Source organism: Gymnodraco acuticeps, unplaced genomic scaffold (assembly GCF_902827175.1).
Source record: "Gymnodraco acuticeps unplaced genomic scaffold, fGymAcu1.1, whole genome shotgun sequence".
Lineage (NCBI taxonomy): Eukaryota > Metazoa > Chordata > Actinopteri > Perciformes > Bathydraconidae > Gymnodraco > Gymnodraco acuticeps.
The window spans coordinates 58,951-82,038 of NW_022990220.1; the positions used below are offsets into that span (position 1 = coordinate 58,951).

The 23,088-nt window shown below is 43.5% G+C and overlaps 1 protein-coding gene across 1 annotated transcript in view; it reads right to left on the reverse strand.

Annotated features, from left to right (window-relative positions):
• The window catches only part of LOC117547771 (deleted in malignant brain tumors 1 protein-like), a gene marked incomplete at both ends in the record, with an annotated part of 84,861 nt that overhangs the window by 55,620 nt on the left and 6,153 nt on the right, over positions 1-23,088 (reverse strand). Inside the window, 16 exon segments of the mRNA XM_034218585.1 lie at positions 11,928-12,215; positions 13,080-13,361; positions 13,584-13,904; positions 14,042-14,332; positions 14,539-14,829; positions 15,351-15,671; positions 15,812-16,105; positions 16,190-16,232; positions 16,234-16,511; positions 16,684-16,974; positions 18,560-18,841; positions 19,324-19,635; positions 19,841-20,122; positions 21,564-21,875; positions 22,119-22,400; positions 22,623-22,943. Of these exon segments, the coding sequence (XP_034074476.1) occupies positions 11,928-12,215; positions 13,080-13,361; positions 13,584-13,904; positions 14,042-14,332; positions 14,539-14,829; positions 15,351-15,671; positions 15,812-16,105; positions 16,190-16,232; positions 16,234-16,511; positions 16,684-16,974; positions 18,560-18,841; positions 19,324-19,635; positions 19,841-20,122; positions 21,564-21,875; positions 22,119-22,400; positions 22,623-22,943 (4,491 nt within the window).

Consider the following 23,088-nt stretch of genomic DNA (forward strand, 5'->3'; position numbering starts at 1 on the left):
GAAAATGACATGCCCAGAATGAATGACTTGCTCTTCACTTCTAAAGGGGTAAATTAATAATCATTTTTTATCAATGCAATGATACACCTGTGAGTTGGCTGTAGAAGTGTCAGAATCAATTTAGATGTTGCTGTGTCAGAGTAAATACAGATGGAACATAGTAAAAATGCTTTAATTCTAATCTCCACCTAAAAAAAACCCAATTACTTATAGTGAAAACCACCCTTGAATGATGGAATAGTAGCCCAGAACCTATAGGGATCCAAACCACAATATATCATAAGTACCCTGTTTCAAGATAGATGCAAATTTTGTGAAACTTGATTCTTTTTTGAATATTTTGGCACAGGTATGTCCAGGGGGACTCACCTTTGGGTACATTTGGTTATCATCAGTTCCATTTGCCACACACTGTAAAACTCATTTGATTTCATTGAAATATCACTATAGGTATTCATTCCATCCAAATACAGCTGTTTTTGACCTTTTTGGAAAGTTCAGCCTAACATCTATCCCCTTTTTGGACACATGCGTAATGCTGCGCCAGCTGCCAGTCAGACCTCTGCATTACAACGGTGCCGTAATGCGCCGGTGAATTCGGAGTGTACAGATTGTCGATCTTGGGACACTTATGCATTGCTACATAAATTGAGGAGGTTAAAATATTTGCCCTCAAGCAATCTCTTTCATATTTACAACACTTATTCACGAGTGGGATGGGATGTCAAGGAAATAATTACAGCCTCCTAGGCGTAAACACGCAGGACTTGTGACCTTGTACATTTCAAATACACTGTGTACAAGTTCACATCTCCACAATGCCCGAGGCTACATGCATGTGACGATGGATTATTCACCCGGCCTGCTTCATCTCTCGCTGCAGCTATTTGTGAAATTGTCCAAATGTCTCCAATTTGACAGAACTGAATCCGAGGGTTGGAGGCATGACACGGTTCAAGTGTGGGCTTCCAGTCCCAGTGCATTCTGGAGATATGACTTTGTACATTTCAAATACCCCAGATCATGCGGTTAAGTATTTGAGGTGTACAGTACACTTCAAATACATGACAGCAGGAACCAGAGGTGTGGACTCGAGTCACATGACTTGGACTCGAGTCAGAATCGAGTCACCAATTTGATGACTTGAGACTCGACTTGACAAAATCACAAAACACTTGCGACTCGACTTGAACACCAATGACTCAGGACTTGACTTGGACTCAAGCCTTCTGACTTGAGGTGACTTGATACTTTAATTCAGAGGTCTCCAACATGCCGATTGCGAGCTGCTGCTAGAAGAAAAGACTTCCGACTGGGAGAGCAGAATCTTCAGCCGCTCCTACTCTTGCTGAGAATCCTTGCAGGCAGGGGCGGGTCTTTATTTAGCTGGGCCACCAAGCGGCCAATCATATGCGAGGACACACTAGGATCATACCATTATGTGAAAGAAGGGTGGGGGGCACAGAAGGTGTAGTGGTACAGGCCAGCTGCACAGAGCGATGGGGAGACGGATTGGAAAAAGTCAAGAAATGAGCGAAAACCGAAAAAAGAAGCAGCTTCTGGCTGCTTTTCAATGATATTGGAGAAAGCAAAGCTGAGTGCAGGATTTGTAAAATGAAAATAACCTTTTTTGGTTACCTTTATTTTGGTAACCACTCAGGATTTACTGTCAGAGGTGGGAGAAGTTCAGATCTTGTACTTGAGTACAAAAGTACCAGAGTGTAGGAATACTCGGTTACAATAAAAAGTCCTGCATTCAAAATGTTACAAGTAAAAGTACAAAAGTATTAGCATCAAAATATAGTTAAAGTACCACCTGCAGAGGGATCTAGATGCAGGTGTTCTCTTCCCCATAGAGACCGCCTCGCTGCACATTATCCCTGGCATAAAGATAGATTGTGGGTCCCTTATAACATGTTGTACACAGTGGAAATAAACATTCACCTCACCATCAGGGATCTTATCAATTAAACTCCTTCTGAATCAAACCGTCACGGTAGCCTCACCTTACTGATCCCTCTTAAAATAGAAAAAAAACATGTTACTTTACCAGCAGAGAGAAAATTGATTATTAAATTATTAATGTGACTAAAGAGCAATTTGATTATGAAGTATTATTCTGTTGATCGATGTCATTACATTTGGTGAAAAACACATAATGACTTGTTTATGACTCGTTTTGTCAAAGTTTAGGACTTGGACTTGACTTGAACTTGCCCAACCTGACTTGAGACTTGACTTGGACTTGAGCGCAAAGACTTGAGACTTGACTCGGACTTGAGCGCAAAGACTTGAGACTTGACTCGGACTTGACAAACAATGACTTGGTCCCACCTCTGGCAGGAACTCAGATCTGCGATGTGGACAGTACACCTCAAATACATCACTACACGACCTGTGGTATTTGAAATGTACATGGTCATATTTCAATCATGGCAAGGACTACATGCACGTCACTTCGAATTAGTCATCTGTGGGTCCACTGTTCTCAGTACACCAACTATCATGCAAATCGGAGCAACTTTATTTTTGACCTGTTTTTCAGGAACATCATACCCCAGCATCAGCTTCATTTTGGGGGTATGACTTGTCCACTTCACGGACATCATTTTGTGCATATATGTGTTTGAAGTGAACGCACACTTCAAATACCAGAGACAATATGGTTATGTATTTGAAATGTACAGGCTCTTAACTCCAATATGCCAAGAGTTACATGCAGTCACTGGCTTCCAGTAACTGCTAGAATCCACTTCAAGACAATGTAGCGTACCGTGCTGCGAATGGATCTGGCCCTTCCTACATCCAGGACATGGTTAAACTGTACACCCCAGCACGTGCACTCCGCTCTGCATCAGCCAAACAGCTCGCTGCACCCACACTGCGAGGGGCACCCAAGTTCCCATCAGCAAAAACACGTGGGTTTGCTATCCTGGCTCCAAGATGGTGGAATGAGCTCCCTATTGACATCAGGACAGCAGAAAGCTTACACACCTTCCAGACTGAAAACTCATCTCTTTCGACTCCACTTCGAGCGATAGAACTACTAACAAAGCACTTATATACTAATAAAGGGCTGGCTTATCTAAAGCCAGTTGAGTAGCACTTGAAATGTTTGGCTCTATGAAACCTGATGTACTTTATGATTCTGTTTTCTTCAAGGTTGTGTCTTCCTGGTTGAATGCACTTATTGTAAGTCAGCTAAATGTAATGTAATGTAAAAGTCACTTTGAATTAGTCCTCCGTGGGGCCACTGTTCTCAGTACACCAACTCTCATGCAAATCAGAGCAACTTTATTTGACCTGTTTTTCAGGAAAAGTCATGTCTTCCTTCAGTGATGACTTTGCAAAGGTCTAAAAATCAAAGGTTGGACACAGTTCAAGTCCAGCTTCGTGGCACCTTGCAATGTTGAAATATGTCCCTGTCCACTTCAAATACATTTGCAGTGTCTTGTGTATTTGAAGTGGACAGTCCACCAACAGTGGAAATGCAACATAAACTAGAGAAAAAATGCAATGCTTTTTTAGGGACCACATTTAGACTTTCATCAGAATTTGACTTTTTTCTCGGAATTTGAGCAAGTGTGTGTGTGTGGGGGGTATGTATGTTTATGTAGGTATATGTCTGTTTGAGTGTGTGTGTGTGTGTGTGTGTGTGTGTGTGTGTGTGTGTGTGTGTGAGAGAGTGTGTGTTGTGTTGTGTCTCTGAATATGGAGTCAGATGTGGGTCAATTACACTCCTAGAATTAATGTGTCATTTTTTTTAGATCAAATTAATTGATAGGACAACTTTACCATTCAATCTCGTCCAACTGATCTTGCAGCTGTCACTCCTCGGCTCTTGGTAGTTCAGGCATTTATCAAACCTGGCAACTCCAGGTTTCCTGGCAGCTGTCAATCAAAGTCCAGTGGCTCCGCCCCAAAGTGTCAGAAACCTTTCACGCGCGCGCAGACAGACTCCGCGAGCGAGTGAGGCTGACACTCCCGCGAGTGAGCAAGAGGGCTGTCTCTGCTCGCGGGGGTTTAATCTGCGCGCGAGGGTCATTTCATGCGCGTGTAAAAGCACATTTTCCGCTCGTGAGTAGCTTGTTTTGCGCGCTAGAATATTGACCCAAATCTGACTCCATAGTAAATATCTGTTTGTGTATGTGTGTCTGTGTATGTGTGTTTATGCAGCTATATGTATTTTTGTGTGTGTGTGAGTGAGTGTGTGTGTGTGAATTTGTGTTTGAGTGTGTGTTTGAGTGTGTGTTTGAGTGTGTGTGTGTGTGTGTCTGTGTGCAAGTGTGTGTGTGTGTGTGTGTGTGTGTGTGTGTGTGTGTGTCTGTGTCTGTTTATCCAGGTATATGTCTGTTTGAGTGTGTGAGTGTGTGTTTGTGTGTATGTATATGTGTGCATATGAGTGTGTGTGTGTTTGTTTGCATTAGGGTATGTCTGTGTCTTTGAGCATGTGTGTAGGTTTGTGTGTGTGTGTGTATGCAGGTATATGTCTTTGTGTGTGTATGTGTGTGTTTATAGGTATATGTGTTTTTGAGCGAGTGTTAACGTGTGTTAATGTGTGTTAATTAGGGGTGCAACGGTATACGTACCCGTACCTGTGAAGTAAAAACTTCTTTGCAGCAATGTTGAACCAATCATGGAATGAGGGAAACTGGATTCGCCTTAGTCAATACACTGATATTTATTGAGAGACAAACGGGCCGGAGGATTAATAAAGCAACTCGCACTGTTCAATGCAAGCTGCCAAAATTAACTCTAAACACAAAAGACAGAAACATCTCTATATATCTTTTAAAGGAGGGGTCTAAACAGCCCGCCTTTTCCCCTAATCGATTACAGCTGAACAGACAAAGAAACTCTGTCTGAGCGGGCAGTAAACCCCTCCCCCACACAGAGAAAGAGTAGTCACTCATGTGAAGTTTCTCAGGTCAGCTAAGCATCAGACTAAAATATTCCTTTACAGTACCAAAATTATTCGGTACGGGCCTTTCGGTTCGGTACACGTGTGTACCGAAGTGTACCGAACGAATATAACGTTAAACGTAAACAATTGAGAACATGAACAACTTTTTGGAAGTAATCTCAGGTGCTGCGTCGCAGCATTCAGAGTAATTTGCTCACATTGTGTTCAACGCGTCATAGAGCGAGCAAGTCATTTCATTGGACCAGAGGCATACTATGAGAGCTGGTCACAGGGATGCGTTCAAATTTAGTCAGTAATTTGAGGAACTGTCGAAATGGCGAATGCAGATAAAGTTGAGCTCGAAAATCCTCCAGCATCATTGAAGTCTCCGGTTTGGGAACATTTTGGTTTCGCAGTTACGTACAAGGATGACGGACAAAGACAGGTGGACCAAACCAAAGCTGTTTGTCGGCATTGTTGGCAATACATCCAACTAGCACACTAATTTGAAACGTGAATATCACCGGTACCAAAAGAAAAAAGACTGAAGTGCAAACCCAACTCCCACTAGCATGTAAGCCTCCACCACTCGCAAAAAGTTCAGACCGAGCCAAAGCTATTACAAACGCCAAATGTCCTTATGTTGCCATGGTAGCAAAGCGCTACCTGACTGTATCTGCTACCTCTGTCCCTAGAGAGGGTGTTCTCCACAGCAGGAGACATTGTTAGTGCCAGCAGATCTGCCCTTTCAGCAGCAATGTGGACAAGTTCATCTTTCTTTAAAAAAACATGAAAATACAATGACAAGCAAGTCCTAATGTCAAACTGGCTGCTTAGGTACTAGTACAGTTCAAATACAGATTATTTCAGTTCATCGAAATGCTGCACCTTAATGTTTATTTTATTATATTTTGTATTTATTTGAGTGAATACATTATTCACAGTTTAATAATAATTAAAAAAATATATATATATTTTATGTTTTGTGATAATTGTTTCTGCAGTACCGAAAACATACCGAACCGAACCGTGACCTAAACACAGAGGTATGTACCGAACCGAAATGTTTGTGAACCGTTACACCCCTAGTGTTAATGTGTGTGTGTGTGTGTGTGTGTGTGTGTGTGTGTGTGTGTGGGTGTGTGTGTGTGTGTGTGCATGTCTGTTTGCACCAGTGTACATGTGTGTTTGAGTATGCGTGTGCATGTGCGTTTGTGTGTTTCTGAAGATTAATGTCTGTTTGAGTCTGTGTGTGTGTGTGTGTGTATATATGTGTGCAAGGGTTTGTCTTTATTCAGGTATGTCTTTTTGAGTGTGAATGTGTATGTTAATGTGTGTGTATGAGTGTGTGTGCATGTTTGTTTCTGCATGTCCAATGTCCTTTGGAGTGTGTGTGTGTGTGTGTGTGTATATGTGTGTGCGTATGTCTGTGTGTGTCTATTTTGTGAATATGTGTGTGTTTCTGAAGGTACATTTCTGTTTGAATGTGTGTGTGTGTGTTTGTGTGCAAGTGTGTGTGCATGTGCCTTTGTGTATGTGGTTATAAGAGTGTGTGTGTGTGTTTATGTGTGTATGTTATCTTTAGTTATTTATTCAGATATTTCATATATGCGTTAGTGCGCTGGTTTATGTGGCCCAAGCAGACATGTGGTATGAGTAAATGCCGACACTACGAGGACACTTTGTATTAGCAGGACAGGGGCAGTGTGCTGCTGACTGACAGAGTGGAAGTGTTTCTGGAGAGCTCAAACAATAAAAGTCTCCGAAATCCCACTATTTTACAAAAACAGAACTTGTGTTAAATCTGGGTTTCAATACAGCGCCCCCGCAGTTGTTCTGGGGTACTGCAACAGCTCACGAATATTAACACCGTAATTCAGGTTTTTATAAAAAATGCAATTTTTTTTTTGCTGTGACACACGGACACACATATACATGCACACAAACAAACACACACTCAAATACACAAAAAAACACAGCAAAAATAATACAAATATATTTTTAGTAAAAACCTGAATTATCGGGACATTCTGACTTCCAATCAAAAAGCTTGGGGTTCGAACCGGCTTACAAGGCAGCATTGGAGTTGGAGTTGGCAGGCCTGTATTAATTATTCTGGCAATTAATCAGTCTTACTAATTGACCTAACAGAAGCTATGTAAGTTTACTGCCGGGCTCGGATCCACCTGGATCAGCAAGGTCTCACCTCTACTAACTTCCGAAGAACCAGGTTCAATTAACTGCTGTTTCAATTCAGACGACGCACTAAATCGGTTTAAGCGATCCCGTAGGATTCTGGTATCAGTAATGAGGTCTGGCCCTGCCTAAGTGTGAGTGTGGCAGTTGTGCAATCTTACCTTAAAGCAGGAGAGGACGCAGATTTATTTTAAGTTATCCCAAAAGGGTGGGATGAATTTATTTGAAGAAAATGGTCCACACTTTTACAGGGTTTTTACCTTCTCTCGCTACACTGTGACAATCATACACAAATATTTCATGCTGTGGTAAATTACCAATCAAAAACCTCAATTCACAGTTTTACATTTCTTATTTTATTTGGTAAATCTCTCTTCAACTGCCTCTCTTCAGTTGCATTAAAAACCTCTTCCGCTGGAATTCAGAGGAAAACCCTCATAGACTACCAGGTGTGAAATCAAATACATTAAAATCTCTTCAACTGTCCCTCTTGAGTTGTGATAATAAATTCAACAGCCCTCTTCCGTTGGCAATATTCGAGGAATTTGAGGAAAAAGTCAACATTTCGAGGAAAAGTCAAATTGTGAGAACAAATTAAAGGAGCTTACCTGAACAGGTAAAAGTCAGGAAGTGGGAATAGGAACTTGATACTGCACACTCCCTCAGAGCAGATCCAGTCTCAACACAGTCAGAACTGATCAACCACGCAGGTCTCACTGAGGACTCTCTGTCTCCTATAGAAACAGCAGAGCCACAGTCGAGTTCTCTGCAGGCAACACCTGCTGCCTTCAGGGTCCAGAGAGAGTAATAGCCCACTCGCCTCCAGTCTCCATGAAGATTCACCTCCAGGTCTCCTGCACAGCGACTCTCTCCTCCCACCAGTCTGACCAGCTCTGAAGAGAAACAAGAGAGTCATCAGAGAGAGAATAAATTGAGTTTGATGAGCAGCAGCAGCTCCTCTACTTCATAATCATTTACATGTATATCGAATTCAAATTCAAAGGTTATATTGTCATATGCACATGAGCTATAGGTTAGAAATGGCAATGAGACATTCTGAGGAAAAAGTCAACATTTGAGGAAAAAGACAAAAAACTCAGATTTGAGTAACAAGTACAATTTTGAGAAAAAAAGTCAAAAAGTCAAACTAAGAAGAAAGTGAACTTTGGAGAAATAACAAAACTTGGGAGAAAAAGTCAAATTTGGAGGAAAAGTCAAAAACGTTGAGAAAAAAGTCGAAACATTTGAAAAATAAGTCAAATTTGAGAAACAAATACAAAATGTAAAATAGTGCAAGAAGTCTATATACATCTAAATACAATATGAGTACAAGAAGAGAATATGAAATTAAATAATGTACACCCTTTCATGCATAGAGGTCACTACAGTGGACAGCTATTCAAAAGGTGTTTTCTTGTATATGCATTGTTTTTGTTTGCATAGTTACACAATCAGCCACTACATAGGACCCTATTGCATCATCCCATACTCTGCCACTCAGTGGAAAGTCAGTGTAAGTGCATGGTACATGTCTCTAAACCAAGATGGACGACAGAAAGCCACATGGACCAAGTCACCCATCTATATCTTGCCAATCCTTTTATGGAAAGCGTCCCCTGCAGGTATAAAACATGTGGTGACATCAAGTAACATAAGGAATCATATAATTCATAAATTATCAAAGTATTGATTTTATGTTTGCAGGAAATCATGATTAACCACCTGTCCACTACAGTGGACGTTAGGGCTGTGCAATTAATCGTATTTTAATCGCGATTACGATTATGGCTTGCGACGATTATGAAAACAGCATAATTGACAAAATACGATTATTTTTGCTGGGTGCGCTTTCGCCCCTCCCTAAAAGCCCACTCGGCCACGTGGGAGTGACATGTGTTGTGAGTGTTCAGCGCGAGCGAAGATGTCAGAACAAGAGCAGCAACTCGTTAAAAAGAAGGGTACAACTATTTCCACTATTTGCAAGTACTTTGGCTTTCAGGAGTCCGACGTGGAGCAAAACAAAGTACAGTGCAGGATTTGTTACCAGGTTGTGTTGGCACCACACGCTAACACAACCAATCTCTTTAATCATCTGAAATACAACCACAAAGTGCAATACGACCGGGCAGTAATACAACAAAAAGCAGATGCCCGCTCGACTTCATCCCACCACATCATCACAGTCATCGATTCAGGACGCATTGTACAGAGCAACGGCCTACGCGACGAGCTCGCAGAGACACAGAGATATTACAGGTGCCATTACATTTCACATCGCTAAAGATATGTGCCCAGTTAGCACTGTTAGCAACCAGGGCTTTAAGCAACTTGTCAACACGTTGGATAAGCGTTACGCGATGCCGTCTCGGTATTATTTCAGCAGGTCTGCGGCTGCGCTGCCTGCGCTATATGACAAATGCCGTGGGGAAGTTGAGAGAGATGTGGCTTCAGCTGACTACTTTGCTACCACAACAGACCTATGGTCTAGCCCAGGGGTGCCCAACCAGTCGATCGCGAGATGTCTAAAAATAGAACAACAATATTCTGTTTTATGTCCTGTAACATAATCTTCCTGTGCCAGAATAATGCACTTGAACGCATCAAAGCTTTGTGATTGGCCGGCGTCACCCCATGTGTCGGGGCGTGGCTGAGGGTCTTCAGTACAGGTGGCAATATCGTCACCTGCCTGCGCTCATCTCTGAAACCAGACCATGTCAACAGGCTGGTGTTTCTTGCAAAAAATCTTTAAGAGATGACATGAGCAGCCCTACCAGCATTTGCCATGGTGGCCTAGACATTTTTATTTGGTCTTAAATTGTAGTTCAACATTTATTTCCTGTTACTTCTGGACCATGACGGTGGGCCAGCCTTCAACGTTTAACTGAGTGGAATATGTTGAATATGTTTTACCAAAATGTTGGCTCTATGTTAAGGAGTGTTCAGTAGGTTGTGACAGTGCACTGCAACATGTTTGATTTCATTTATTTTGGTCTAATTTATTTTTATTTATCATATTAATATATGTTTAGTATGGTTTTGGAAGTGTGCTCCAACATATTTGTTGATCTTGTTTATTGGTAAAATATTATTTGTTTTAAAGTTCAATAAATGGTCAATGAATAATCGTCAAAATAATCGTGATATCAATTATTGACCCAAATAATCGCACAGCCCTAGTGGACGTCATGCATCACTGGTTATATTTCAACTACAATTCATACTGGTACTGCTGCTGCTGCCAGGGCCGTCCCTCCCTACAGGCAGAATGTGTGAGGCCTCACCTTGTGAAGGGGACCACACCTTGTGGAGGGGACCACACCTTGTGGAGGGGGCCTCACCTTGTGAAGGGGACCACACCTTGTGGAGGGGGCCTCACCTTGTGGAGGGGACCACACCTTGTGGAGGGGGCCTCACCTTGTGGAGGGGGCCTCACCTTGTGGAGGGGGCCTCACCTTGTGGAGGGGGCCTCACCTTGTGGGGGGGGCCTCACCTTGTGGAGGGGACCACACCTTGTGGAGGGGGCCTCACCTTGTGGAGGTGGCCACACCTTGTGGAGGGGGCCACACCTTGTGGAGGGGGCCACACCTTGCGGAGGGGGGCCTCATCTGAGGCGCACCTATGCGCTTATGTGGCGTAATTAGGGTGGCGTGGCACGGTTTCGCCGCTGCGAGGCTCCACTAGCACTCATCAAATAACTATGCGTGGGGCCTCAAATTGGCCCCTGGCCCTGGTTATTCTTGAAAATATTTCATCTGCAATATCTTTTTGCGCCGTAAATCAACATACTTATGTTATTATAATGTAATTTTAAGTTTGCACATCTTTATTTATATTTTTTTCCAAATTTACATATTTCCAGTTCAAACCCTGAACGCATACTGTCCACCTGAGTGGACATATACAAATCTATTTTAAAAAAATAGATTAAAAAAAAAGAAAATTGGCAAATCTTGTTTTTCATGCCCCAAGAGCAATAATAACAAAAAATCCTGACTGAGGTTTTCTTAATTCATGCATGAATTAAGACAAAATTAAAAACGGTTCATTGCGGTGTTAACTATTTATATAAATAAGTAGATTGCAAGATGAGACTTCTTGAATATAGATTGTATATAGACTTCTTGCACAATTTTTTATTTTTGTATATGACAATCAAACCTTTGAACCTTTGAATCTTCTACCTGAGCAGGTGAGGATAACAGCTGTGCCAGGTGAGCAGGTGTCTCTCTCTGAGGCTGAGCTACAGTCCTGGAGAGCAGACTCATGGCCTCCACACTGGAACTCTTTGGTCCCCATTGGAGCCTCCCCTTCTCCATAGAGCGCCCCCTGGAGGACTGAAGGAGCCCCACAGCCAAGCTGCCTGCAGACCACCTGAGCATCCTGCTGGTCAAAGTCAGCCTCACACACTGAGGACCAGGACGGGTCAGACTGGTTAGAGTTCACCTCCAGTCTACCTGAGCACAGACTGGTCCCATTCACCAGCCTGACAGAGTCTGGAGAGGACAGAAGATACAACTGAGGTAAAGAAACAGTTACTTTTTGAATTGTTATTGTATTGTAACAATACAATAATTTTTCAGCAGGTTACCCTTGAAAAAGATCAATGATCTCAATGGGATTCACCTGCATAAATAAAGGTTTGAAATGAAATGGTATTATTTAGCTTTAATTTATTTTTTCTTATTCGTTATTTAATTAAAAATCGAAATTTGTGAAAAAACTAAAATTCTAAAAAAAAAGTCCAATTGTGAGAAAAGTCAACATTTTAGTAAAAAGTCCAAATTTGGAGAGAAAAGTCAAATTCTGAAAAAAAATTAAAGGAGCTTACCTGAACAGGTAAGAGTCAGGAAGTGGGAAGAGGAACTTGCTGCTGCACACTCCCTCAGAGCAGATCCATACTGAACACAGGCAGATCTGATCCTCCACACAGATCTCTCTGAGGACTCCTCTCTCTCTCCCACAGAAGCAGCAGAACCACAGTCCAGATCTCTGCAGGCAACACCTGCTGCCTTCAGGGTCCAAGGCGGAGAACTCTCCACTGGTCTCCATTCCCCCTGAAGCCTCACCTCCAGAGCTCCTGAACAGCGACTCTCTCCTCCCACCAGTCTGACCGGCTCTGAAGAGAAACAAGAACAGCTCCTCTCTTTTATATTCTAATTACATGTATATAGACTTCTTGCACTATTTTGTATTTTATTATATATATGTTGCATCGTTGGAGGAGCTCAGGTCAGAAGAATGTCATTGCAATTTCTATATCATGCAGGGTTCGAGGTATAATCTTCATGGGGGTCTTTAAAACTAACGTTAGGGGCGGAGATAAATATATCAGTAACAGCCGGGTTATAACGTACATAACGACTTCACTGCTAATTACGTACACGTACACACACACACACACACACACACACACACACACACACACACACACACACACACACACACACACACACACACACACACACACACACACACACACACACACACACACACACCACACACACACACACACACACACACACACACACACACACACACACACACACACAACACACACACACACACACACACACACACACACACACACACACACACACACACACACACACACACACACACACACACACACTCTCACAGTTATAGATTGCGCACCTTGGAGGTGAAGTGCAGCGTATTGTCATTCAAGAGAGAATACGATACGTAGTTCTTTTGGGAAACATGTTTTTCTTTTCGCCTATTTACCTCGTTAACGTAAATAATACTCATTACATTATAAAATGCATTATTTGTGATTAAAATAATGGTTTTTGGTAATTTATTAGCGACCCCCACAGATGTTTGATTTCACTGCTTTCATAGGAGCTCAGACCCTCCTTATGAGAGCTCAGCTCCCATTGGCTCCCAGAGAACTCAAAAAATCAAAAACACTTTGTTGTGAGAAAAAAGTCCAAATGTTTGAAAAAAAGTCAAAGGCGCTTACCTGAACAGGTAAGAGTCAGGACGTTGGAAGAGTAACTTGATACTGCACACTCCCTCAGAGCAGATCCAGACCGAGCACAGTCAGACAGGATCCCCCACACAGGTCTGAATGAGGACTTTCTCTCCCCCACAGAAACAGCAGAGCCACAGTCCAGCTCTCTGCAGGCAACACCTGCTGCCTTCAGGGTCCAGAGAGGGACCCACACTGGTCTCCATTCCCTGTGATGTTTCACCTCCAGGTCTCCTGCACAGCGACTCTCTCCTCCCACCAGTCTGACCGGCTCTGAAAAGAAACAAGAGAGTCATCAGAGAAAGAATAAAGTGAGTTTGATGAAATGAACCAATCACAGCTGTTGGGGAAATATTTTCCTAGGCCCATAACTTTGACCCGGTTGTGCTGGATGTGTTTGGGGGCATGTATTCTGCCTGGGGCCCCCAGAGTGTCTTGCAGCGCCACTGACTATAACTTATGTGCATATGATAATAAAACCTTTGAATCTTCTACCTGAGCAGGTGAGGCTAACAGCTCTGCCAGGTGAGCAGGTGCTTCTCTCTGAGGCTGAGCTACAGTCCAGGAGAGCAGACTCATGGCCTCCACACTGGAACTCTTTGGTACCCATTGGAGCCTCCCCTTCTCCATAGAGCGCCCCCTGGAGGACTGAAGGAGCCCTACAGCCCAGCTGCCTGCAGACCACCTGAGCATCCTGCTGGTCAAAGTCAGCCTCACACACTGAGGACCAGGACGGGTCAGACTGGTTAGACTGGTTAGAGTTCACCTCCAGTCTGCCTGAGCACAGACCGGTCCCCCCCAGCAGCCTGACAGAGTCTGCAGAGAACAGAAGATACAACTGAGGTAAAGAAACAGTTACTTTTTTTATTTGTATTGTATTTTATTCTTTATCTTTTATCCTTTGTTATTTATTTAAAAAATCAAAATTTGAGAAAAAAGTCAAAGGTGCTTACCTGAACAGGTAAGAGTCAGGAAGTTGGAAGAGTAACTTGATAATGCACACTCCCTCAGAGCAGATCCAGACCAAGCACAGTCAGACAGGATCTCCCACACAGGTGTGAATGAGGATATTCTCTCTCCCACAGAAACAGCAGAGCCACAGTCCAGCTCTCTGCAGGCAACACCTGCTGCCTTCAGGGTAGAGGGAGGAAACCCCTTCACTGGTCTCCATGCTCCCTGATGCTTCACCTCCAGAGTTCCTGCACAGCGACTCTCTCCTCCCACCAGCTTAACCTCACCCGGCTCTGAAGAGAAACAAGAGAGTCATCAGAGAGAATAAAGTGAGTTGATGAGAAGCAGGTGAGGCTAACAGCTCTGCCAGGTGAGCAGGTGGTTCTCTCTGAGGCTGAGCGACAACAAAGTAAAAGTTTGAAAAATAACTGAAATTTTGAGAAATAAATCTAATTCTCCAAGAAAAGTTACATTTTGAGGAAAGGTCAAAGGAGCTTACCTGAACAGGAAAGAGTCAGGAAGTATGAAGAGGAACCTGCTGTTGCACACTCCCTCAGAGCAGATCCAGACTCAACACATTGAGGACTGATCCTCCACACAGGTCTCTCTGAGGACTCCACTCTCTCTCCCACATAAACATCAGACCCACAGTCCAGATCTCTGCAGGCAACACCTGCTGCCTTCAGGGTCCAGAGAGAGCTCTCCACTGGTCTCCATTCTCCCTGATGCTTCACCTCCATGTCTCCTGCACAGCGACTCTCTCCTCCCACCAGTCTGACCTCATCAGGCTCTGAAGAGAAACAAGAGAGAGATCAGAGAGAGAATAAAGAGAGTTTGAAGAAATGAACCAATCACAGCTGCAGCTCCTCTATTTTATATTCTATTTACATGTATATCAAATGCAAAGCTTTTATGTTCATATGAACATGAGCTACAGGTTAGAAATGTCAACGAGAGATTTCGAGGAAAAAGTCAACATTGGAGAAAGAAGTACAATTTGGAGAAGAAAAAAAAAAATATTGTGCAAGAAGTCGATATCCATCTAAATACGATATGATATGTAAAAGAACAGAATATGAAATTAAATAATGTACAATAAGACAATATTAAGAACGGTTCATTGCGGTGATAACTATGTATATAAATAAGTAGATTGCGAGATGAGACTTCTTGCAGTATTTTTTATTTTTGTATTTTATTATATATGTTGCATTGTTGGAGGAGCTCAGGTCAGGAGAGTTTCATTGCCATTTCTACCCTGTAGCTCATGTGTATATGACAATAAAACCTTTGAACCTTTGAATCTTCTACCTGAGCAGGTGAGGCTAACAGCTCTGCCAGGTGAGCAGGTGCTTCTCTCTGAGGCTGAGCTACAGTCCAGGAGAGCAGACTCATGGCCTCCACACTGGAACTCTGTGGTCCACATTGGAGCCTCCCCTTCTCCATAGAGCGCCCCCTGGAGGACTGAAGGAGCCCCACAGCCCAGCTGCCTGCAGACCACCTGAGCATCCTGCTGGTCAAAGTCAGCCTCACACACTGAGGACCAGGACGGGTTAGACTGGTTAGACTGGTTAGACTTCACCTCCAGTCTACCTGAGCACAGACTGGTCCCATTCACCAGCCTGACAGAGTCTGGAGAGGACAGAAGATACAACTGAGGTAAAGAAACATTTATTTTTTTTGTTTTTATTGTATTTTGTTCTTTATCTGTTATTTCTATGTTGTTATTCATTTAAAAATCAACATTTTAGAAAAAAGTCAAAGCAGCTTACCTGAACAGGTAAGAGTCAGGAAGTGTGAAGAGGAACTTGCTGCTGCACACTGCCTCAGAGCAGATCCAGACTGAATACAGGCAGGTCTGATCCCCCACACAGGTCTCTCTGAGGACTCCTCTCTCTCTCCCACAGAAACAGCAGAGCCACAGTCCAGATCTCTGCAGAAAACATTTGCTGCCTTCAGGGTCCAGGGTCCAGGGAGGAAAACCGTTCTCCATTCTCCCTGATGGTTCAGCTCCAGTTCTCCTGCACAGCGTCTCTCTCCTCCCACAAGCTTAAAATAAACAGGCTCTGAAGAGAAACAAGAGAGAGATCAGAGAGAGAATAAAGTGAGTTTGATGAGAACAGAATGAACCAATCACAGCTCCTCTCTACCTGAGCAGGTGAGGCTAACAGCTGTGCCAGGTGAGCAGGTGTTTTCTCTCTGAGGCTGAGCTACAGTCCAGGAGAGCAGACTCATGGCCTCCACACTGGAACTCTTTGGTCCCCATTGGAGCCTCCCCTTCTCCATAGAGCGCCCCCTGGAGGACTGAAGGAGCCCCACAGCCCAGCTGCCTGCAGACCACCTGAGCATCCTGCTGGTCAAAGTCAGCCTCACACACTGAGGACCAGGACGGGTTAGACGGGTTAGACTGGTTAGAGTTCACCTCCAGTCTGCCTGAGCACAGACTGGTCCCATTCACCAGCCTGACAGAGTCTGGAGAGGACAGAAGATACAACTGAGGTAAAGAAACAGTTACTTTTTAAATTGTTATTGTATTTTATTCTTTATCTTTTCTTATTTGTTATTTTTTTTTTTTTTAAACTTGAGAAAAAAGTCAAATATCGAGGAAAAGTCAAATTGTGAGAAAAAAGTCAAAGGAGCTTACCTGAACAGGTAAGAGTCAGGAAGTGGGAAGAGTAACTTGATTCTGCACACTGCCTCAGAGCAGATCCAGACTGAACACAGGTAGACATGATGTCCCACACAGATCTCTCTGAGGACTCCACTCTCTCTCCCACAGAAACAGCAGAGCCACATTTGAGATCTCTGCAGACATCATCTGCTATCTTCAGGGTCCAGAGAGAGGGAGAGCCCCCCACTGGTCTCCATTCCCCATGAAGATTCCCCTCCAGAGTTCCTGCACAGCGACTCTCTCCTTCCACCAGTCTGACCGGCTCTGAAGAGAAACAAGAGAGAGAATAAATTGAGTTTGATGAAATGAACCAATCACAGCTGCAGCTCCTCTATTTTATATGTTATTTGCATGTTTATCAAAATCAAATGCAAAGGTTTTATTGGCACACGAGACATTTTGAGGAAAAAGTCAGATTTTTAGTAATTAGTCAAGTTTTGAGAAAACAAATGTAAATACTAAAAGGAAAGTTCCATTTTGAGGAAAAAGTCAAGAACTCTGAGAAAAGTCAAAATGTCATGAAAAAAAACCAAATTCTGAGAAAAAAGTCTCATTTTGAGAAAAAGATCAAAAACTCTGGGAAAAAGTAAAGTTTGGAGAAAGAAATGTACGGAGCCCTGGAGGGTTCATAGAGAGAAAAATAAATAAAACGTGGCCACGTTTTACTTTCTCGTGCGCACGCTTTAGTAACTCGTGCGCACGAGTTACTAAAGCGTGCGCACGAGTTACTAAAGCGTGCGCACGAGTTACTAAAGCGTGCGCACGAGTTAATAAAGCGTGGCCTCGTTTTATTTAAATTGAGGGATTCCTGTGTGACTCACAGTATCTGCCCACAGCTGTTCTATAGAAGGAAAACCTCCTTCACTTTATGAAATCTCAGCGGCACCAGTGGCCTGTACTACGAAGCAGGATTTACTATTTACACTATTCATTCATGAAGTATGACGCTGCGCTGTCAGCACGCGTCTCCATGTTTGTGATTGGTCAAATGTTGCTAACCCCGTCCCTTTCACGTGAGCGCGCTCTCAGCCGGACAGAGAAACCCTGGTTGATTTACTGAGTTGATAACCAGCTTCGTAGGACCGCTTATCGACATCGCGTTTGTTAGGGTCAGTTAAGCCGGGTAAATCGAACATGTCCAGGTCCAGGGTTGAACTGGCTTCGTCGTACAGGGCACTGGAGGCAGTAACGTGTAACCCAGCAGAATCTGAGAAGAGCAGCACCAGCTGCAAAGAGCTGTGCCTTTTACTGTTGACTTCACTGCGTTTCCCTTCATTAGAACCGCTGAATAGAGATCGAGGCTGCTACGTTTAACCACACACACCTATACACACATCGAACTACCAGAGTATTCCCCCTCGCTTTATGAAGGAGATGTCCTGTCACCGGGGCGCATGATGTGTGTGCGTGTGCTCAGCTCCGCTCTGTGTGCGTGTTTGTGTGTATCCGACACCACCGGAATTTGTTTTCAAATTACCACGAACAGTAGGCTACTTTACACAAATCTGGTTCCCCATAGTTAAGTGTATTCCCAAGTGAAAGACATTTGTTTAATCTTAATCTCGATGTGCTATAGTCCTGCCGGAGTGCACCGGAATGAACGATACTATCATAAATAAATGCCCCCACACACACACACAAAACGAGGCCACGCTTTAGTAACTCGTGCGCACGCTTTAGTAACTCGTGCGCACAAGTTACTAAAGCGTCCGCACGAGAAAGTAAAACGTGGCCACGTTTCATTTATTTGTCTCTCTATGAACCCTCCAGGGCTCTGTAATTAAAAAAAAAAAAAAAGTAAATTTTTCGGGAAATATTTCAATTTCGAGGAAAATTCAAAGGAGCTTACCTGAACAGGTAAGAGTCAAGAAGTAGGAAGAGGAACTTGCTGCTGCACACTCCCTCAGAGCAGATCCAGACTCAACACATTGAGGACTGATCCCCCACACAGATCTCTTTGAGGACTCCTCTCTCAATCGTAGAGAAACAGCAGAGCCACAGTCCAGCTCTCTGCAGAGAACACCTGCTGTCTTCAGGGTCCAGGGAGAGTTCTTCACTGGTCTCCATTCTCCCTGTTTCACCTCCAGGTCTCCTGCACAGCGACTCTCTCCTCCCACCAGTCTGACCGGCTCTGAAGAGAAACAAGAGAGAGATCAGAGAAAGAATAAATTGAGTTTGATGAAATGAACCAATCACAGCTGCAGCTCCTCCAATGAGGAATTTTTAGGAAAAAGTCAACAATTGAGTGATAAGTCACATTTAGAGAAGAAGTTACATTTGGAGGAAAGTCAAAATTGCAGAAACAAATTTAAAATGTAAAATAGTGCAAGAAGTCTATACACATCTAAATACATTATCATATGTACAAGAACAGAATATGAAATTAAATTATGTACATTAAGACAAAATCAAAAACGGTTAATTGCGGTGATAACTATTTATATAAATAAGTAGATTGCAAGATGAGACTTCTTGCACTATTTTGTATATTTGTATTTTATTATATATGTTGCATTGCTGGAGGAGCTCAGGTCAGGAGAGTTTCATTGCCATTTCTACCCTGTAGCTCATGTGCATATGATAATAAAACCTTTGAACCTTTGAATCTTCTACCTGAGCAGGTGAGGCCAACAGCTCTGCCAGGTGAGCAGGTGTTTCTCTCTGAGGCTGAGCTACAGTCCAGGAGAGCAGACTCATGGCCTCCACACTGGAACTCTGTGGTCCACATTGGAGCCTCCCCTTCTCCATAGAGCGCCCCCTGGAGGACTGAAGGAGCCCTACAGCCCAGCTGCCTGCAGACCACCTGAGCATCCTGCTGGTCAAAGTCAGCCTCACACACTGAGGACCAGGACGGGTTAGACTGGTTAGACTTCACCTCCAGTCTACCTGAGCACAGACTGGTCCCATTCACCAGCCTGACAGAGTCTAGAGAGGACAGAAAATAAAACTCAGGTAAAGAAACAGTTACTGTTTACATTTTTTATTGTATTTTATGCTTTATCTTTTATTTCTATTTCAAAATTTGAGAAAAAAGTCAAGAACACTGAGAACAAAAAAATCATATTTTGAGGAAAAAGTCAACATTTGGAGGAAAACATCTAAGTCTGAGAAAAAAGTCAAAGGAGCTTACCTGAACAGGTAAGAGTCAGGACGTGGGAAGAGGAAGTTGCTGTTGCACACTCCCTCAGAGCAGATCCAGACTGAACACAGTCAGGTCTGATCCCCCACACAGGTCTCTCTGAGGACTCCTCTCTCTCTCCCACAGAAACAGCAGAGCCACAGTCGAGTTCTCTGCAGGCAACACCTGCTGTCTTCAGGGTCCAGGGAGAGTTCTTCACTGTTCTCCATTCTCCCTGTTTCACCTCCAGAGCTCCCTCACAGCGACTCTCTCCTCCCACCAGTCTGACCGGCTCTGAAGAGAAACAAGAGAGAGATCAGAGAGAGAATAAAGAGAGTTTGATGAAATGAACCAATCACAGCTGCAGCTCCTCTATTTTATATTCTATTTACATGTATATCAAATTCAAATTTAAAGCTTTTATTGTGATATACACCTGAGCAGGTTAAAAATGGCAATGAGGAATTTTGAGGAAAAAGTCAACATTTGAGAAAACAATGTAACTAAAAAAAAAAGTAAACATTTTAGAAACAAATCAAATTATTTTTTAAAAAGTCAAAAACTGTGAGAAAAAGATTTGAAAATGGATTTTGCTAGAGCTTCTACTGGCATATGATTTGATTGGCTGGCGCTTCCGTCGACGCTTGAAAAGTTGACCTTTTCTCAACTTTCGAAGCGAGCAACGGAGGCGACGCGACGGAACCACAATGCAGTTCGGCAAAGCGTCAAACCAGTCTAGCCACGTTTGGGGGGTATTCGGTTAACGTGGCCACTGCTCCCAAGCCCTGCTGTTGCCATTTTATTTTCTGTTAAATAAGGTTCGTTAGATCCGAGTCTTCCTGACTGTTCGTTTTCCAAGGCCCATAACTTTGACCCAGTGTATCAGTTCAAACGGTCCTGACTGAGCACAGGCACCTGCAGCCTTGGCTGCTGCTCTCAGTGTTCTGTCTCCCTGCTCCTGCCTGTTAGCGTCAGCTGATAGAGGAGTTATGCAGCATGTTGATTATTCTCTCAGAACTAGCTAAACACATGGGTCTGGGGTAGAGTTCCTCAGAATTGATTGTGGCATCTCAACCGTGTGGTCAACTCGTGGCCCGTGATATGTCTTCCGGCCGAAGCTCCAAATAAACCATCAGTGTTTGCCATCAAAGCTCCAGTTCTCCTCGTGTCTCTCTGAGTCCTGTCTCCAATTGCTTCAGAGGTTTCCCCCACACATAGTGTGCCGCTGCCCGCTGGCCCGGCGTAATTTAAATGTACCGCCGCGCGCAGCACAGACACACACAGCTGCTGCCCAGCCGCAGCACCGCAAATGGAACTCCTGGGACAAAAACTGACTATCAGATGTAACGTTATTTTTGATAATACTTCGTCTCCTCCTTTTTCGTCAACGAAAGTAAAGAGAGATTTTGGCATCGTTTTTATTTAGTAAACTACATTTTCATCTCGTCACTATTCGCCAACGATATTGCATGATGATTTCGTTACAGTTATTGTTTACTGACGTCGGTGCCGTCTCGTCATCGTCTCGTTTTAGTCATGGAAAAAAAGGTTGTTGACAAACATATTTCGTCATAGTTTTAGTCAACGAAATTAACACTAATATAGACTTCTTGCAATATTTTTTATTTTACTATATATGTTGCATTGTTGGAGGAGCTCAGTTGAGGAGAATTTCATTGCCATTTCTACCCTGTAGCTCATGTGCATATGATAATAAAACCTTTGAATCTTCTACCTGAGCAGGTGAGGCCAACAGCTCTGCCAGGTGAGCAGGTGTTTCTCTCTGAGGCTGAGCTACAGTCCAGGAGAGCAGACTCATGGCCTCCACACTGGAACTCTTTGGTCCCCATTGGAGCCTCCCCTTCTCCATAGAGCGCCCCCTGGAGGACTGAAGGAGCCCCACAGCCAAGCTGCCTGCAGACCACCTGAGCATCCTGCTGGTCAAAGTCAGCCTCACACACTGAGGACCAGGACGGGTTAGACTGGTTAGACTTCACCTCCAGTCTACCTGAGCACAGACTGGTCCCATTCACCAGCCTGACAGAGTCTGGAGAGGACAGAAGATACAACTGAGGTAAATAAACAGTTACTTTTTTAATTGTTATTGTATTTTATTATTTATCTTTTATTTCTATTTTCTTATTTGTTATTTATTTAAAAATCTAAATTTGAGAACAAAATCCAATTCTAAAAAAAAAGTTAATTTTGGAGGAAAAAGTCAAAATTCCAGGAATAATCAAATTGTGAGAAAAAAGTCAAAATCTTTAGAAAAAAAGTCAAAGGTGCTTACCTGAACAGGCAATAGTCAGGAAGTTGGAAGAGTAACTTGATACTGCACACTCCCTCAGAGCAGATCCAGACCGAGCACAGTCAGACAGGATCCCCCACACAGGTCTGAATGAGGACTTTCTCTCTCCCACAGAAACAGCAGAGCCACAGTCCAGATCTCTGCAGGCAACACCTGCTGCCTTCAGGGTCCAGAGAGGGACCCACACTGGTCTCCATTCCCTGTGATGTTTCACCTCCAGAGCTCCTGCACAGCGACTCTCTCCTCCCACCAGTCTGACCGGCTCTGAAAAGAAACAAGAGAGTCATCAGAGAGAGAATAAAGTGAGTTTGATGAAATGAACCAATCACAGCTGTTGGGGAAATATTTTCCTAGGCCCATAACTTTGACCCGGTTGTGCTGGATGTGTTTGGGGGCATGTATTCTGCCTGGGGCCCCCAGAGTGTCTTGCAGCGCCACTGACTATAACTTATGTGCATATGATAATAAAACCTTTGAATCTTCTACCTGAGCAGGTGAGGCCAACAGCTGTGCCAGGTGAGCAGGTGCTTCTCTCTGAGGCTGAGCTACAGTCCAGGAGAGCAGACTCATGGCCTCCACACTGGAACTCTTTGGTACCCATTGGAGCCTCCCCTTCTCCATAGAGCGCCCCCTGGAGGACTGAAGGAGCCCCACAGCCCAGCTGCCTGCAGACCACCTGAGCATCCTGCTGGTCAAAGTCAGCCTCACACACTGAGGACCAGGACGGGTCAGACTGGTTAGACTGGTTAGAGTTCACCTCCAGTCTGCCTGAGCACAGACTGGTCCCATTCACCAGCCTGACAGAGTCTGGAGAGGACAGAAGATACAACTGAGATTAAGAAACAGTTACTTTTTTTATTGTATTTTATTATTTATCAATTATTTAGGAAATAGTCAACATTTGAAGGAAACAATCAAATCTGGAGAAAATAATATTTTTTTTAGAAAAAAG